The sequence below is a fragment of the Sabethes cyaneus genome, chromosome 3, assembly GCF_943734655.1.
Source record: "Sabethes cyaneus chromosome 3, idSabCyanKW18_F2, whole genome shotgun sequence".
In the NCBI taxonomy this organism is placed as follows: Eukaryota; Metazoa; Arthropoda; class Insecta; order Diptera; family Culicidae; genus Sabethes; species Sabethes cyaneus.
The window spans coordinates 73,688,757-73,708,799 of record NC_071355.1 but is presented as its reverse complement, the minus strand read 5'-3'; the positions used below and the strand labels follow the sequence as shown (position 1 = coordinate 73,708,799).

The 20,043-nt window shown below is 42.6% G+C and overlaps 1 protein-coding gene across 3 annotated transcripts in view; it reads right to left on the bottom strand.

Moving 5' to 3' along the window:
• Positions 1 to 8,651: 8,651 nt before the first annotated feature.
• LOC128744436 (bumetanide-sensitive sodium-(potassium)-chloride cotransporter) overlaps positions 8,652 to 20,043 on the bottom strand; it is a 112,013-nt gene continuing 100,621 nt past the window's right edge. For 2 of the 3 annotated variants that reach the window (XM_053841456.1, XM_053841457.1), the window contains exons 10-11: positions 9,604 to 10,021; positions 8,652 to 9,544 (exon numbers count right to left, since the gene is read on the bottom strand). In XM_053841456.1, coding sequence (XP_053697431.1) covers positions 9,300 to 9,544; positions 9,604 to 10,021 — 663 coding nt within the window. In that variant the 3' untranslated portion in view covers positions 8,652 to 9,299. The remainder of the gene's footprint in view (positions 9,545 to 9,603; positions 10,022 to 20,043) is intronic. The other variant, XR_008412388.1, reaches the window with a different exon arrangement.

Sequence of the window (20,043 nt, the reverse complement as noted above, 5' to 3'; positions counted from 1 at the left end):
ACAACAGATAGTTTTTGATGTATCCTTACCATCACTAGGTAGTGATCTGAATCAATGTTAGCGCCCGGATAGGTTCTGACGTCGATAATGTCTGAAAAGTGCCGACCATCTATCAGAACGTGGTCGATTTGTGATTCTGTCTGGTTGGGTGATCTCCAGGTGTACCGGTGGTAGAGGTTATGATGGAAGAAGGTACTACCTATGGCCATGTTCTTGGAGACGGCGAAGTCGACAAGTCTTAGGCCGTTTTCGTTCGTGTGCGGGTGAGCGCTGAACCGTCCAATTACCGGTTTGAATTCCTCCCCTTGACCAACCTGCGCATTACAGTCCCCGATGATAATTTTGACATCATGTCTTGGGCAGCGGTCGTATTCATGCTTCAATGCGCGTAGAATTCGTCGTTGTCATCATCGGTACTTCCGAGGTGAGGGCTGTGCACATTAATTATGCTTATATTGAAGAATCGGCCCTTGATTCTTAATCTGCATATTCGGGGGTTGATCGGCCACCACCCGATCACCCGCTTCTGCATCTCGCCCATCACTATAAAAGCTGTGCCCAGCTCGTGTGTACTGCCGCAGCTCTGGTAGATGGTATGACCATCTCTATACGTACGTAACGTCGTTCCTTTTCAGCATATTTCCTGCAGCGCTACGATGTCGAACTTGCGGCTCTTCACTTCTTTAGAAAGCACGTGAGTACTTCCGAGGAAATTTAGAATTAATGCAGCCGTTTCAACTCCGCATACTCCAGTTCTTCCAGGCTGCGCTTTTTATCCCGAAAGACTTGGGTTTCCTGCATCTTCTTATCTCTCTCTTTCCACGTTCTGACGTGTGGCATTACGCAGTCTGACCTCACGCGAAGCGTTTTTCTTATCTATCACCGTTCAACATTCACCGTCATACCAGTCGTTCCGCTGATTCCGTGTCACGTGCCTGATGATGCTTTCACCTACACTGTTAATGACTATTTTGATGATATTTCAACAGTCCTCGAGAGGGGCTTCGTCCAGCGCGTCTTCTTCCGCAAGCGTAACTTCGAGTGATCGCGCGTAGTTTGCGGCGACGTCTGGCTATTTCAACCGCGCGAAATTCTACCGAGACTGGGGTCGGTACCAAATTTTGTTCACAGCGGAGAGTTTTGGGCCAATCCCCCACCATTGGTAGATAGTGGTCCGAGTCAAAGCCGGTGTTACAGTGCGCCAGGTCCTGTGCAGATTAAGCAGCGATACCCTACCTGAAGGACATTGGGTTGAAAGGCCACTGTGACAGTCTTAAATTGGCGCAGGCTTCGCTTGCTGTATACAGTTTCCGGACTGCTCATACCCAATAATGAAGTTGAGCTAGATAGTTGTAATCTTGTGCCGTGAATGAGATTTTGGGACTTGGGTTCTATACTCGGTATGAAGTAAGCAGTAAACTTTCGAAGAAGTTATGCCTATAGATAAAGCAAGAGCTCCGCAGTACACATGCGCTTGACTTTCAAGTGTAGAGTTACAAATGCAGAAGGTGTCGGTATCATTCAATACTGTTTAAATGATAAAGAGCGCGACTGCGTCCAGTTAGGAGTCCCCTGATTATGCATAGGTCACTGTTTAATTTTTTAATCTAGGTAATCTAGGTTGGCAGATAAGTTCAGTTTTTTATCCCAAACTTTCTACTGACGATAAGTACTACGTCATCGACGTAAGCAATAGTCTCGTAACCAAGATGTGCTGCTTCGCTTGTGAACGAATGCATCGAACGCCAGTGATCAAAGCAAGAGTGCGAGAGCTCCTTGTGGATTTCCTTTCATCGCCGAAAATGTTAAGCGACGTATCCCCTAATGAGGCTGTGATTTCACTGCTAGAAAGCATTGCTAGAATCTAGCTGATTTTAGTCGATTCCGTTTTGAAAGAGAGCCGTAAGAATTGAAGCGAAGGATATGTTATCAAAAGCGCCTTCAATATCAAGGAAACCCCAAGGTGCCGCCTCTTGATATATTAGCAATTTCTCAATTAACGTTACAACGCCGAGCAATGCAGTTCCCGTAGATTTACTGTGTTGGTATGCATGTGGATTTCCATGCAACGGAGAGTTATTTAAAAATTTGGTAGGGAGAGTTAGATGGAGTGGATTGAGCATTGAGTCGTGTATAGAATTATAATCGAGTTGTAGTAGTTTTTTTTGTAAATGTGGTATGAACAGCAATGATACCGATTGTAGAAATTAATAAGAGATCACTCTTACTCTACAAGTAATAAATAAATAAATATATACTAAATACTAAATACTAAATACTAAAAGAACTAAGTACCCACTTGATCGAATCCTCCGTAAACAATCGGTGTGCAAGCAGTGCCGTGTCGTATGGCACTTTGTGTAACGACACATTCCAAAGCAGCGAGGGCTAATTTCATCGATTTTTTCTTAACACTTTATACTCAACATTTTAATAAAAGAGGAAAGGAAACTATACAAAGTATTCAAATATTTCTGAATAGTCAATTGTGTTGTATACAGCCAGGGATTGTCAACTAGAATTTTTAACATTTTTCTCTAGTCATCATCAAGCGCGTGGCCCCCCTGAAGTGCAAGGCTCCGTTTCATCGCACGGGTTTGCCGGCCTAAACGACGGCTCTTTTTTTACGAAGGAAATCTGCTGAGCACCTTAGAATATACAGTCCTATCAGACACCTGAGAAGACAACTCAGGGTGTAGGGTTAGGTATCCCGACCCCCCTAATGGGGCGTGAGGATTCAGACTCACCAGAACCCTACTCGTGTCTCCAGCCTCAATCCCCCCTGGCACCACCTTATCGGTATTACTTTAGGGATGGGCTATTGTGCTGAACGCACTCTCGTAGATAACTACTGGACTATGGTAGTTAGGCTGTTTATTCGCCGTTGATCGGCTCTCCAGCGGTTTTGTAGCTCAAGTACAATCTGGGTAGCAGCCGCATTAACCGCTACCCAGACGTTCGCGCTAGAACACATCCTTTGGACTAAGTTATCTGGAGTAGTGTCCTGTCCGCTCACTGCCATCATGTAGCTTCTAGCGCCCGCGAAACGAGGGCATATGAAGAAAGCGTGTTCTGCAGTTTTTTCAACATCCACGCATTCGGAACACGCGGGGGACTTCGCATGCCCAAACTTGTGCAGATACTGTCCAAAACAACCATGCCCTGACAGAATCTGTGTCAGGTGAAAGCTAACTTCACCGTGGCACCTTTTGACCCACTCGGATAGTTCCGGGATAAGTCGATGTATCCACCGGCCTTTTGTGGAATCAGACCTCGCCTGCTGCCATGTGGTCATCGAGGCCGATCTTGTGGTACTCCGTATGCCTCTAGTTCCACGTTGGCTGAAGCACTCCACGTCCTCGCTGATGATGATGCCAACAGGCATCATACCCGCTAATACGCAGATTGCGTCATGTGACACTGTGCGATACGCACTCACCATTCTTAAGCACATGAGACGATAGGTACTTGCCAGCTTACCTTGGTAGCTTTTGGTTCCTACCTCATTGGCTAATAGCCTGCACTTGCTACCATATACCGCAGAGCTATTAGACATCATACGAAACAATGCCGAAATAGCTGTGGAAGCCCTCTTGCAGCCATAGTCGACGTGGCTCCCGAATTTGAGCTTATCGTCGACCATGACTCCTAGGTGTTGCAAGGACCGCGTTGACGAAATAGTGCAGTCCCCGATGCTGATCTTTGCTTGCTGCACCGACTTGCGGTTGTTCACCACGATAACCTCCGTTTTGTGATGCGCTAGCTCCAGTTTCCTGGAGTGCATCCAATCTTCAACAATGCTTATTGAGTGGGCATCCGTCAACTCATCTTCTCTGATAGATTCACCATACACTTCCAAGGTGATGTCGTCCGCAAAGCCAACAATCACAATCCCTACCGGGAACTTTAGCTTTATCGCCTCGTCATACATGACGTTCCACAACACCGGGCATAGTATGGAACCTTGCGGAACCCCTGCGGAGATTGGGACGCACTTCTGACCCTCCTCCGTGTTGTACCATAGCACACAATTCTGGAAATAATCTTCCAGAATCCTGTACGGCGATACCAGCACTTGGACGTTCCGAAGCTATGGATTTGGCTATGGAGTCCAATCTAGCGCTATTAACTTTACGTCTCCGACATCAAAAATGAAGGTACTTTCAGTTACACTTTTGGCTCTATCTCCACTGATTTTCAATCGATTTTTCTGAAACTAGTCTTAAAAGAACCACATTAGATTGGCCTTTAATGAAAAAATATACTGGTAAATTATGGTTCCATTTCCCGGAGATATACTGCATCGCGGAGGGATTTTTTTTACGTCATAAGTAACAGATGAAGTAAAATTAGAAATCTGTTTAATTGACAGCGCAAAAGTTATCCATTTTATTTTGTGGATATTTGGATGTATTTTGAGCCGATTTGGACATTTTCACACCCCATTTGCCACATTTTCGACAAGAATTCCAAATGCCCAATTTTGAGTTCCGGTAAAACCGATTCCGGATGTTCCGGAATGTCCAGATCGACTCAAAATACATCCAAATATGCATTAAAGAGCTCATGTCCAAAAATCCTGTGATTTGATACCCCATTTGCCATGTTTTCGAAGAGAATTCCAAATGGCCACTTTTGAGGCCCGGTAGAACCGATGTCGGATGCTCCGGAATGTCCAGATCGACTCAAAATACATCCAAATATTCACTACAGAGCTCGTGTTAAAAATCCTGTCATTTGATACCCCATTTGCCATATTTTCGAAGAGAATACTAAATGACCACTTTTGAGTTCCGGTAGAACCGACAACGGATGTTCCAAAAAGTGAGGTGTAAGCCAGCGCTCTGCAGGATAGTGTAAAAGTCATTATTAGTGACTACAAATAAAATGGATAACTTTTGCGCTGTCAATTAAACAGATTTCTAATTTTACTTCATCTGTTACTTATGACGTCAAAAAAACTCCCTCCGCGAACTGGAATATCTCCGGGAAAATGGAACCATAATTTACCAGCATATTTTTTCATTAAAGGCCAATCTAATGTGGTTCTTTTAAGACTAGTTTCATCAAAATCGATTGAAAATCAGTGGAGATAGAGCCAAAAGTGTAACTGAAAGTACCTTCATTTTTGATGTTGGGGACGTAAAGGTTAAACGCATTTCTCACGTCAAGCGTGACAACTGCGCAATAGCGGATACCCGTCCTCGGCTGTCTTAGTGACAGACAAGATGATATCCATCGTAGATTTGCCTTTACGGAAGCCGAATTGGTTCCTTGACAGACCGTTTGTACCCTCCGTGTACTATACGATAACCCTCTACAGCACCAAACGACGGCTCTGGTCCGAGTCAAACGTTAGCGCTCCGATAGGATCTGATGTCAATAATGTCTGAGTCTTGTGTAGCAGTCAATGCTGGAAGCAGAGTTCCTTCTTGTCGTCATCGGTACTTCTGAGGTGAGGGTTGGGCACGTAGATGATGCTTATATTGAAGAATCGGCCCTTGATTCTCAACCTGCACATTCGAAGATTGATTGAACGTACCTATGAGCCCTTCCAGCACACTTCCTGCAGCGTTATGACGTCGAACTTGCGGTTCTTCAATACGTCGGATAGCACACGAGAGCTCCCTTGAAAGTTCGGAGATCGGTAGTTCCACGTCCCGAATTTCCAATCCATAGTACTTTTTCGTTGCTTGGGTTTATTCCGATTATTCCCGTCCTAATTTCTTTGTTCATTACTTATTAGCCTTTCATGGCCGACACGAATTCTCTGTCTCGTCGGAAAACCAACGAAGCTCAACAGAGCCCAGCCTTTCTGTAGGCTTGCAAGCTTGGCTTTCATGGGGGTTGATTACCCCGGTTGGATCTCCACCAAACTTGTTTGTATCTCGGTTGATATCACGAGGAGGTAGGGAAAGGAATTGCTGATTAAGAGGCTGTGAACCATTGAGGGTCTAGTTTATGACTACAGGTATGTAAGACACCAATGGTACGTTTTATTCAGCCGTTTACTAGCTCGGAGGCGACAAGGTTTTGCTCAAATAACTTGAACCCCGAGAGATCGACACACGGCACTTCCACCACAACTGTGGAGTGTCCAACGAACTGAAAATAGGCATTGTAGTCGCCTACAAGGTGCTCTCCCAGATTTTGTTACATCGTCTATTCCCAATAGCAAAAGAATTCGTAGGGCAATATCAGACACACTCTTAGCCTTCGCAGATCTTGATACCATTATTAGAAATACTGAGACTTGGAGGCACCCTACGCTAGGCTTGAAATGGAGGATTAGGCCAAATATATGATAGGAAGTGGTTCCGGAGAAGACAACGTTCGCCTTCCACGGACGATGGCTATTGATGGCGATGAATCTGAAGTGAACAATGAGTTCCGGCACTGCTTGGAGAGATTCCACGCGTACACATGGCGAAAGTCGGAAAGCTACGGCGAGCTATGTCGTAAACATGCCGGACGACTGTGCGAAGCAATCTGTACACTTCAAGAAGCAGGAATCAGGACCAGGAATAGAGGGGTCCAATGTGCTAGATGACCTGGGAAATTGGCGAACTAAACTATCACTTCTTGTTCGTCAACATCATCGATTACCTACCATTCGTGGTAGGCAAGCGTTCGCCTTCTATGAGCCTCTACCTTCCCAGTACTTGCTCTTCGACGCATTTAGGTTTAACCCAATTCTTCAAGCCTCCGTCATTTATGTAGCGTAGCTTTTCTCCACCGTTGTAAAGTTTCTGATTATAACATCAAAGTCGTCTACGAAGCCTATGAGTTGGCTACCGTTACTATCAAATTCCACCTTCAATAGGCATGTTTAATATCATATGGAACCGTTCATTCCCTTCTTGCAATCCACTTGAGTGATTTGATGGGAGCTACCGTATCCATTCATTTCCATCTGGTGCAACTCGTCGCCTATCTCCTAGGCGTCACAGAAGTCGCAAGTCGATCTGGTTGAGTTATCTCACACATTAGGTCTTCCTGTTCTTGGTGCTGGTGCGATTGTGAAAGAGAACCGTTTTCGTCGCAGTATCGTTAAACGTCCTTACGACGTCCCCGGACACGTATGTAATAGGTAGGTATTTATGTGCTACGCATCTTAAGCCTAAAGACATTTCATAATTCTGATTATCAAAGACAGGGGCAAATACTTTGCTGTGAAGAGATAAACTTATTATTGCTAGTAGTGATTATGATTGCAATGGAAGTAGTTAAACATAAATATGAATTGTATAGTAATTTATACAGAATGGTATGCTTGAGCACATATTATCTGCTTCAAACCGGGGAAAAAGCTTCGGATGCTTAAACCTAGCGGAATTTCATGTGTAAACTTCATCTCTATTGCAATCGTTGTGTTGGCACACAAGCTAGTGATAAATACTTTTGATTGCCATGAAACATGAAACTATTTTATCCGAGGTAGAAACAGCGAGCTGAGTTTTCTCCCCGTTCACGCAGTGGGAAATACCAGCACGAGCAGAAACGGTAAACATCCAACTTTACTCAAAACTCTCAACGCGAACTTTTGTATCTGCCAACATCAACAGTAGAATAAATGCCCTACTCAAAACTATTATTTCAATTCAGCAAAAAAGATGTTTTCAGAAATTTCCGAGGTTTCAAGTTTTGCTCTTGAAACTTAAACACTTACCAGTTCGCGAGACGGTTTGGAGACTTACTTGCACACAGAAAGGAATCAACATTATTCTGCAAATGGATTGTTTTTTTTTTCAAATAGAGCGATGTCTCAATGTGATATATTTTCGAGTCATGATATATTTTCGAGTTTCGAGTCATTAACACTTGGATGAGAATGGATAGATTGAATAGAATTAAAATATTAATTAAAGTTAATTAATTAAAGTTTGAATAAGAATATTTTACAAAATCAGTAATTGATTTTGCAATAATTATTTCGTATTTACGTAATTACTTGTGAACATAACGTAAACAAGTAATCGATACAATTTTGAATCGAAACTAATCCACAGAAAATTGAACAATATATCAATAACTTGACTTTGCGACTGAAGAGAGAAAGATGAAGCACTGCAAACTTAAACGACGTGGTTGTCCACCATTATTACGAAAAGGTTACTATAGCATCAAAGGTTATAAACTCCATCCAAACTTTTATCTGCAACGCATATTTAAAACGTCTTTGGACAGGCGCCAGACTGATAAACAACAGTTGGAAAACAGCATTAGGATATACATTCCGCGTGTTTTTTTTCTAGCTGCCAAGCTGCTTGAGAGCTTCACAAGCAAATATCAATGCTTGTAAATTTGTTTTTCTGTACATAAAATTAGACGGAAACTCAACCAGATCAAGTTACGGTAGGTTCATTCCACCTCCGGAATGACAATCCTCATACCCAGCTACTTAGTTTACACTCTATAGAGTTTGGTAACTTATAAGCTTAGAAAACCCTGATGTTTTCTCAAAACAATCGATATATACGTAAAATTAAATACATTTTGTGTGGTAAAGATTTTGTGTCTTATAATAGTTATTTCTTTCTTTACTTGTGTCATTTAGCAAAGCTTCTTTTCAATCGTGACAAACTGACGTTTCTGTTTATGTTCCAATTTCATTCAAAAAACAACCTCCGAATAATTGTTTTTATCTGTGCTTTTTGCTTGATGTATACTGTATTTTTTTTCTTAAACTGTAATTGTACAGACCATTCAATCCGGCAATGGCGAACGGAGTAAATCTAAATAATGCGAACTTCATTAAGCGCCATCCTTGTGCGTACCTACGGAGGAGCCACTATCACTACACAGTTGCCTATCCAATCAACCAACAAGCCCACCTCCGGATTACTTCTACTATGTAGGTCTCAGCCGGCTCGTGAAAGGGATAACTGATAACTTACTCGAGTAACAAAAAGTTTAATAATATAACAATCATTACGGTGCGCTAAACGATACGATTTGTGCTGTATGAAATGCAATACTGACGGTTGGAGAAAAACTTTTCCTACACTGCGTCGCTGATTAATTCCTATGGGTGCAAGTGGAAATTATAATCTGAGTTGTTTATCGTACGGCAAATCCGCTTATCTGCCCGGTATCAGCTGACTGCTGCAACAGCTTCGTGAAATCATGCAAATAAATTACTTAAATGTGCTTGTTTTCTGTACCTACGGTGAAACCACAGAAAAGACAAAATATGCTTCGTAAACAATTATTAAAAGCCTATAAAAAGGGGTTGTATGAAAGTATGTACGGATGTTGCGGTTTATGTGTGGCGTTTGTCTAGTCGCTTTTCTCCACGGTTAAGAGTAGAACGTCAGAACGCTAGTTTGGTTGCCCCGCACAAACAAGAACGGTGGAAGTCCTTGGCTGAGCGTTTCCAGCCATGCCATGTACAGCGGCGCAGAGACAACGCCCTTCCGTGGCATCGGAAGTGTCATCACCACCAGATCCGACTTGGTGGACTGCTGCAGAAGATACTCGCGCAAATTTAAATGCCGATTCGTTTTGTCCTGAACGGCTAGCAGCTCCGCTTCAGAAATTTGACCTGAAATGAGCAAAAGAAAATTATTTGTTCAAATCGTAACAATATTCTCAATCACTTACCAGCTTCTTCACCGGTGAAATCTTTAATCAATCCCTTGAAGAAGTTAACCGTACTCTGCTCGGGTTTCTTCGTCACGTCCGGGAGCAGCTTTAGGTCCGAATAGTCGATACGGAATTTGGCCAGCAGGCTAGCCATGTTGCGTTGCTCGAACTCCAGCTCGGCTTTACGATTGGCCAGCGCAAATACACGTAGCTTGCAGGCACTCCAGTTGCGCCTGGTGCTGATAATGTACGGCAGCAGTAGCGTCAGGCCACCGTCGTCGTACAACCACCACACGTCGATGATGCCGTTCTTTTTCTTGCTGTTAAATTGGCTCAACTCGTCCAGAATGTCCTTCGGCAGTTCGACGCCTCCCGGTCCACGGTACAGCAGGGCCGGATCGTTGTGGGTGCGCTTTAACGAGCGTTGGTTCGTTTCCTGCGGGTGAGATGTGGAAATTAAGTATTTTTGATTTAATAATTACAATTTAATTATGAACAAAGCGTTGTATACGAGATGAATTAGGCATTTCCAGCATACATTCGTAGCATACGGGGTTGGTAAAAGGCTGGATATTGCGTAATAAACACCCCATAGTGGTCCTTAGCTTCTTATCCAGCAATTCCTATCTCTACCTCCTCGTGGTACCAGTCGGAATACGAACCTTAGTCAGAACCTTAGTGAAGATCGGGAAAACTGAGGTCACATAACAACAGGGAAGAAGGCACTGTGTTGTCTCGCCACTATAAGTTGGCAATCCCATTACGAGACTCGGTAGCGTAGGCCCTAGTACGACTACCTATCTAAATCCAACACACTAAAAAGAGTCAAGAAAATTCTTCTCGGAATATTCGGCTTGGACAAAGGCGACGAAATAAGGACAATGAATGGAGACTTGGTACCTGGAACTGCAGATCGCTAAATTTCGTTGGTGCCGACAGGGTGCTGCTCGATTAGTTAGGAATCCGAAAGTTTGGCATCGTGGCACTGCAGGAAATCTGTCGCAAAGGCGAGAAGGTGTGAAGAATCCGTGGCGGCAAAACCCAATTTTACCAGAGCGCTGGAGCGATCAGGGAGCTGAGAACGGGCAGGATCGCGTAATGGACTGGAAAGCGATCATCGAGAGGATGTGCATATCGGCCGTTGTAAAAGGCCGTTTCTCAAACTACACCATCATAAACGTGCATTGTCCAAACGAAGGTACACCCGAGACCCGACGACGAGAAGGAAGCGTTCTATGCGCAGCTAGAGACAACGTACGGCAGCTGCTTACCACGGGACATCAAAATCGTCATCGGGGATAGGAACGCCCAGGTCGGCAGGGAAGCTGTACATGGATGGACCGGTGATCGGGCCCCATAGCCTGCACACCGACAAGAACGATAACGACCAGAGATACATCTACTTTGCAGCTTCCCGGTGCTTGGCAATCAGAACCACTTTCCTTCCCCACAAAGATATACACAAAGCCACCTGGAGATCACCTGACCTGCGAACCTCGAACCAAATCGACCTAATTCTCATCGAGGGTCGGTTTTCCTCGAACATCAGTAACGTACGCTCCTTATGGGGTACGGATATCAACTCGGACTATTTTTGCCCCAAGTAACAATTTGAGTTTTATTGCAATTCTATGATGGTGTTTGTGGCCAATTTTGGTCATGAAAACCATCATAAGAGCGTAAAAAACCCTCTCGTAAAAACGTAAAAACTCGTAAAAAAATTTTACGAGTCCTACGCAAATTCATATTTTAATAATAATTATCCTAATATTATAATAATAATATTATACTTACCGATTACATTGAAAATATGCTTGTCAAGTAAGGAGGGGGGCAATGGGGAGGCAATAATGAGAAACTGATGGTTCAAATTGCTAAATTGCTAACATGTGTGGAACACGCAGGAAATAACTCCCATCAACAAAACGGGCGATCCTCCAGCAATGTCGGGATAACAACTCGCGAGCGAGCGATGTGCTACGTGCATGTTTCCGGGGCACCCTCGAGTCCTTTTGAATCGCACAGAGGGCTGCGGCAAGAGAATGTTCCTATCTATACCTATAAAAAAGGATTTCTGTCTGTCTGTCCTGTGTTCCTTATAGAATCAAAAACTACTGAACCAATCGACGTGAAAATTTGCATGTAGAGGTTTTTGGGGCCAGGAAAGGTTTTAGTGATGGTTAGAGACCCCTCCCCCCCACTAAGAGGGGGGGCTCCCATACAAATGAAACACAAATTTCTGCAAAACTCGAGAACTAATCAAGTAAATAGAACCAAATTTGGCATGTGGGTGTTTTCGGTAACAAGAATTTATTCTAGGGTAATTTGAGACCCCTCCCCTCTTTATAAGGGGAATTATAACTCCTCTCCCCTTTAAGAGGGGGGCTTCCATACAAATTTCCTCATAACTCGAGAACTAATCAAGCAAATGGAACCAAATTTGGCATGTGTGTGTTTTTGGAGACCAAAATTTTTTCTATGATGAATTGGGACCCCTCCCCACTTTAGGAGGGGGGGCTCCTATACAAACGAAATACAAATTTCCTCATAACTCGAGAACTAATCAAGCAAATGGAACCAAATTTGGCATGTGAAGGTTTTCGAAGGCAAGAATATTTTCTATGATGAATTAGGACCCCTCCCCACTTTAAGAGGGGGGGCTCCTGTACAAATGAAATACAAATTTCCTCATAACTCGAGAACTAATCAAGCAAATGGAACCAAATTTGGCATGTGTGTGTTTTTGGAGACCAAAATTTTTTCTATGACGAATTGGGACCCCTCCCTACTTTAGGAGGGGGGGCTCCTATACAAGCGAAATACAAATTTCCTCATAACTCGAGAACTAATCAAGCAAATGGAACCAAATTTGGCATGTGAAGGTTTTCGAAGGCAAGAATATTTTTTATGATGAATTAGGACCCCTCCCCACTTTAAGAGGGGGGCTCCTGTACAAATGAAATACAAATTTTCTCATAACTCGAGAACTAATCAAGCAAATGGAATCAAATTTGGCATGTGTGTGTTTTTGGAGACAATTTTTTTTTCAATGATGAATTGGGACCCCTCCCCACTTTAGGAGGGGGGGTCCTATACAAACGAAATACAAATTTCCTCATAACTCGAGAACTAATCCAGCAAATGGAACCAAATTTGGCGTGTAGGTGTTTTTGGAGGCAAGAATTTTTTCTGTGATGAATTAGGACCTCTTCCCACATTAGGAGGGGGGGCTCCAATACAAATGAAATACAAATTTCCCCATAACTCGAGAACTAATCAAGCAAATAGAACCAAATTCGGCATGTGGAGGTTTTTGGAGGCAAAAATATTTTCTACGGTGAATTAAGATCCTTCCACACTTCAAGAGGGGGGGCTTCTACACAAATGAAATACAAATTTCCTCTTAATTCGAGAACTAATCAAGCAAATGGAACCATATTTGGCATGTGGGTGTTTTTGGAGGCAACCATTTTTCCCATGATGAATTAGGACTTCTTACCTTTTTAGGAGGGGGGGGGGCTCCCATTCAAACGAAATACAAATTTGCTCATAACTTTAGAACTAATCAAGCAAATGGAACCAAATTTGGCATGTGAGAGTTTTAGATGGCAGAATTTTTTTTCTGTGGTGTATTACGACCCCTTTCCCTTTTAAGAGGGTGGGCTCCCATACAAATGAAATACAAATTTCCTTATAATTTGAGTACTAATCAAGCAAATGGAACCAAATTTAGCATGTAGGAGATTTTTGAGTCTTGAATTTATTTTATGATAGTTAGAGACCTCTCACCCCTGTGGTAGGGGGATATGGACTCTCATACAAATAAAACAGAAATTTTTGCGAAACTCAAAAACTAATCCAACTCGAGAAATTCGAGACTCTTCCATAAAACATTAATCAATAACAAGACCACAAAAACTATCTATAGTAACACTAGATCATTCAGGACAGGACGGTCGCGAGTGTTGCCGGTGACCCGCCGTCGGAAGCGCCTTCCACTGGGGGGCTTGCAAAACTCGAGATTGTGACAAAGATCATCCGAGATTCATGATTTATGTACAACACAGGTTAATTTGTGGCAATACGAAGTTTGTCGGGTCAGCTAGTATGTTATAAAATGAGAGGAACGATTTTCAGCCAGAGTAGCCAACTCCTAACCTTCGTAAACGACCTCGACATCATTACTAGAAACCTTGAGACGGAGACGGAGGTAATCTACAGCAGACTAAAAACGGAGGCTAGGAGGATTGGGTTACAAATCAACGCGTTGAAACCCAAATATATGGTAGGATTAATGTCCAGAGGAAACAACGTTTGCCTCCTACGGACAGTGACTGTTGATGGCGATGAATTGGAAATGGTTGATGAGTTCGTGTATCGTACATTTGGGATCCAGTAAAGGTGCTGCAGACTATTGGAGAGATTCCCATCGTACACCTGGCGAAATTTGAGAGACTACGATGGGCCGACCACGTCACTAAGATGCTGCAGTGAAATTCGTCATCTTCAAGAACCCCACCGGCACCAAGAATAAACAGACTCAAAGGGGTCAGTTCCGGCGTAGTGGTTAGCATTCACGTCTCTCACGCCGAGGACCCGGGTTCAAATCCCAGCCCGTAGAAGTCACGAATGACATAAGCTGTTAAAGTGACTATAATCTAACAAAAAAAAAACAGACTCAAGGTGCTCAAAGGCTCGACCAAGTTACTGTCCACTTGCGTGTGTCGAAACGCTTAACGATTTGGCGACGAGTAGCCCAGAACCGAGTACCGTGAAGAGGAATTCTTGATGTGGCAAGAGCCACGTCTGTGCTACTAGAAGGAAAAGAAGAACATCTGCATTAACAATAACAGGAGTCACAACCAACGGGGAAAACGACAATAGCTTTATGCAAACAAAAACCACGAGTTATCCAGTGGTATGGTGATCATACGTCCTGATTTACATGTCTTGTCCTGGTGTCCTGGTGTCCTGATCTCCTGACTTACAGTGAAAAATCCTGATTTTCTCAATGAAATCCTGCCAAAATTATGGTCGCAGAAGGACATCGTTCTCTTTGTCGTTTCTTCAACAACAAGCCCTCTGGTTTGGCTACCAATTAGGATGCACCAGACGAATGTTTGAAGAAAATTTTATTCCCGTTACTGCAAAAACATCATGCAGATGGACAATACGTGTTTTGGCCGGATAGAGCATCATCGCATTACGCCAAAAAACACAATCGTTCCAGAATACCCATTCGATCCCATTTTTACCCAAAAACCACGACCCGTAAAATCTGTCTCAGTGCGCCCAATCGGGATTTTGAGTACCTTGGTGTACAAAAATACTGGAGAGCCACGAATTGCAAACAGTTGATTGGTAGAATCAAGAGATGCATTCGCAAATTAACTGACGGCCATACAACGTTCTTGTCTCGACAACAAACGAAAGCTTCGCCGAACAGCCGATTACGGACCGCTTTCAAATGTACACTAATTTTTTTTCAACAATGGATAATGTAACTTTAATTTCGGTAAATCAGGTCTTCTTCATGTATCTTTGTCTTTTTTTGACAGCTTGAGAAAAAAATTCCAAAATTTTAGTTGTTACCCGTTATATTGGCCAAACTTGTCGAACAATTAAAGTCCGCGTGAAAGAACATAAAGCTGCACGCTATGTCCGAAGGCAATTATTATTTAACTTCGATGCACCTCAGATTTTTCTTCACAGGATGTTAGTATTGGTCAAAACAATTAGTTTAGAGAAGGTCCTAAAAGGTCCTTCGGACATAGCGTGAGCAGTAATCGAAAATAAACGTACTAATGACTCCAGTGTGGCAATGCATGCCATTAGCAGTGTATATGTGATGAACTGAAATAGTTGAGAGAACCTATGGAAAGTGTCCAAAACAAGACGCGGAAATCATCATCGAAGATGCAAATTAGTAGATCAGGAGGGAGGAATTCTCCCGTTCTGTCTTTGGAAAACATAGCTTTCATATGTCGACCAATGATAACGGTCTGAGACTCATAAATTTCGCCGCGACCAGAGGAATGGCCATCTGTAGCACTTGCTTTCCACGTCTGAATATTCGGAAAAACACCTGGAGGTGCGGAAGCTAACTCTAGAATCAAGCATGCTATGATTGACAGTAAACAATTTTCGGAAGTGAAGTCCTCCGGTCTTTTTGGAGACCAAATATCGATTCTGACCACTATCTCGTCGTGTGTAAGACTCGCGCAAGGTTGTCAAACATGGCGCATGCTTGCACTAAAAGGACGCTACATTTTAACATCGAGCCGTTGACGGCAGTTGGCGCAATAGCGGAATACATCATCAAACTTGATAAACGAATCGTAGCATATCAGGAAGAAAGGGAAGATATTGGCCGTGGAGAAACCTCCATGGTACCATAGAAAAAACTGCAAGTGAAGTGGTGGCTGGTGGGCACGACGCGTGAAAGAGAGCGTAATAGCTGGTTTGATGCAGAATGCTAGAGACTGACAGATGAGAAGAAGCAGGCCAGGAGCCGCATGCTCACTGCGGCTAAACGTCAGAACGGAGAAAGGTATAGAGAGACTAGAGCTGCGGAAAAAGAACTTATCACTGGCAAACTGCTTACTGACAAAACGGCGATAATAGCCAGATAGAAGGAGGCATTTCAGACGTAAATACGTAGAATAGCAGGAACTGGATAAAAATTATGAGCGATGACCAAGTTGTGGAGTCACCAACACTGGAGGAGGCTAAAAGAGCAATTAGTGAACTGAAAGCGATAAGGCTGCTGGGCAGGATAGTAGCCCGGCTGTACTTCTAAAAGCAGGGAGCGCGTTGCTAAATGAAACAATGCATCGGATCATTGTCAGAACCTGGGTAGAAGAACCAATTTTAAAAGATGATTTTCAAAAAAGCACATAGACTCGAGTGTAGAAACTATCGGGCGTACCATTGCTCAATTCTACCATTTCCTGTTCTAAAGACTGAGACCGCTAGCGGAATCTATTTGTGGACTTTAAGGCGGCACACGATTCAGTCAAACGAAATGAGCTGTGGCAGATAATGCTAGAACATGGTTTCCTGACGAAATTAGTTAAGCTGATTCATTCGACGCTAGATATGTCAAAATCATACGTCAGAATAGCGGGTAAGGCCTCAGCTGCTTTCGTAACGTTGGATTGACTGAAGCAAGGGGATGTATGCTTTTTAATCTGCTAGGTATTCAACATTGTCTTAGAAGGTGCAATACGAAAAGTAAATGTGGGGGACGGGATTACCATCACGAAAACTCACATGCTTCTCGGTTTTGAGGATGATGTCGATATCATCGGAATCATTCATGGAACAGTGAAAAAGGCCTTTAGGCTTTTTAAATTGGCAGAGACGAGATTGAGACTTACAATTCACACCGCCAAAATGGAGGCAATGGTTGCTGGCAGCGAACGTAGAAGTTTAAATGATGTCAGCGCCGAGGTGGAGCTGGATGGGGAATGATATGAAAGTGTGGGGGAATTTATATATCTCGGTACGCTCATGACATGTGGTAACCATGTAAACCGTGTAGTAAAACAACAAATTGCAGCAACGAATCAGGCTTTCTGCGCATTACATAGCCAGCTGAAGTCCCGTAGTTTGCCAATTCACAGAAAACTGACGCTCTACAGAACATAAATACACAAAATGGCTGTGTGTTGTCCATATTCTGATTTTGACCATATTCTAATTGACGGTAAATTCTTCTCTGATGTTATCTGAGATTATAACCGGATTCGAACCCACAACACCCGCCAGGGCAGCCATGACCGCATTTCAAGGTCAAGACTATAAACATGAGATTATTCTAACCTACAAGACGCTGATTAGACCGGTAGTCCTTTACGGCCATGAGACATGGACTATGCTCGTGAAGGACCAAGTATTTTATTTAGTATTTTCGAATGGAAGGTGTTGCACACCATCTACGGCGGAGTGCAGATGGAAGATGGAGCGTGGAGGAGACGAATGAACCATGAATTGCATCAGCTGCTTTGGGAAACGTCAATCACTCACACCGCAAAAATCGGTCGCCTGTGATGGGCTGGGCACGTCGTGAGGATGTCGGACGACAGCCGGTTAAAAAAGTTCTCAATAAAGATCAAACTGGAACGAGACGGCGGGGCGCGCAGCGAGCAAGATGGATCGATCAAGTGGAAGGCGACCTGCGGACTCTACACTGACTACGTGGCTGGCGAATTGCGACCATGGACCAAGTGGAATGGAGACGACTTTTTCATACAGCAGAGGAAACCACGGCCTGGAGCTGATTAATCAATCAATCAATTGTATAATAACATATTGGAAGAATGCAGTGACCTAGTATATACAATTTATGGAAATTTTAATTCCGCAGCTGTTTTCACTAGACGAAAAGAAAACACTCGAATTCCAGTTCCTCCTGCTGAATTTATTTGATGAATGTTTCAGCAATGGTGCGAAAACTAGCACAGGGTCGAAAACTAGATCCCTTACCCTACGTGAGTTGCAAACTGACCATTTTATTGATTTATTCCAATCGTACCATTTGATATTATACAAAGAAAAGGCAATATTTCTGACAAATTTTCTTTTGTTGCAGCGCATATTTGTTTTTTATGCTTAAAAAAGCACGAAAATTGAAACACGAAACTGTTTGTGTTCTAGATTTAGACCGGTCGAAACAACCTGCTGTAGGCTTTCAAATCCGCTTGTTTCATTATTCGACCCACCGTTCAAAAGCCATGGAAGTAGAAAGTAATCAGATCCGAAAGTAATTGTATGATTTCAGGCGTTTCTCAGGATTGCATTTCAAATATTTTCCATCTATTCATTCAAAGGAGAAAATAATACCAATGTGATACACTCGAGTCTTTTTTACACGGTTTGCTTTTTCGATTACTCAAGAACGGTGCAGTTTAGGGACCATTTACAAAATACGTGACGAATGTCGGGCCTCTCCCAAACGTATTGAGAAATAAATGAATGGTCCCTAAATAGCCCCGTTCTCAATATTCGGAAAAACAAACCGTGTAAAAAGAGTACTTGAGTGTATTACAGAAATGTTGCAGTTATTTTTTTGCATTAAATTCATCAATTTCAACAATCCTCAACATTTAAAATACATTGCTTTGTACTTGGGTCGAATATTAAAACACGCAAGGGTCGAAAACTAAAACAAGGGGTCGAAAATTAGCCCAATGGGATACTGAATTGAAACGAGAAAATGTGTAAAAAACATACATCGTACACTTATTTTCTTTTAAATGTTAGCTGAATATACATCCTTTTCTACTATTCTGTCATATTTTCGAAAAAACAGTGCTATTTGGACGATATATGGCAATTTGTTGGCCATGCGTTGGTTTCATAGGTCGAATTACAGTGCCCTAACCCCTTACCCATTAGATTATTTGTTCTTGGTTTGAGGCAACGGTTGATTACACACTTTTTACTCTATCCTTCAAAGGTGCGCTCAACAAAGAAAATTTCCGATAAAAAGCTACTTGACTTCATAATCAAGTCAAGTTTTATTGCTGTTCTTTCTGTGCTCCCGGCCGTGAACATCATTAGGACTTGCTAATTTTGTTCATTGTTCTCATAAGCGACCTGAAAAATTCTTCTTTAGCAAGCCATCATTGTACTGAAGTTTATCGATTGACATTACCATGAACAATTCCACAACCATTCCGAGAATACAAGTAACCCCTGTTCGATAACTCGGTAACATCGGATCAAGTTACGTATTCTTAAGCAAAAATAGGATGACTGCGGGGAATTGTTATCGTCATGGCTACGTTTTGGTCAGTCACCGGGAATGGCTAGCAAAGATTAGGTAACGATGTTTATTGATCTTGATAAATTCTGTGATTGAGGAATATGACACAGAGCACTGAAGAAAGCTATTCTACTATTCAAATGTCCACTTTTTATCAAGGTCGAAACTGTTGGTAAAAAAATTAAGTTTTAAAGAGAGCAAACACTTTCAGTCAGGCGTAGATGTATCAAAAAAAGGTTTCATAATTGTTGATAGTTGAAATTAAAATAATTTCTTTCCATTCATCATTATAGTCTTCCGGTTGTACTTGACCGCTGCTAGCGTTGTTGTCTGTTTGAATACTAATGCAACGTATTTATTTTCGAGTTCCCATTCGGTTCACCGTTTTCCTTCTAAAATTGCGAATGGCCGACCCTAAGCGATTGAGATTTATTTCATGCTATAGGTTGGTATATTTTTGCTATGGTACAGCAGTACAGAAAAAGCAATGACAAGAAATGGTTGAAAGCATTTTCCAAGCTAATGTTTCATGGGGCACCGCTCCGAAACCGCAAAAGCACATCAGAAAATACATATGTATGTCAATCAAATCGGTAGAATAGAACTTTGACCTTTCTTTTTTATGCTATCCAATGCCGAGAACCAGGTACCGTTCCCGTGGAAAATTTTAAGCATTTCACGTATAAAAG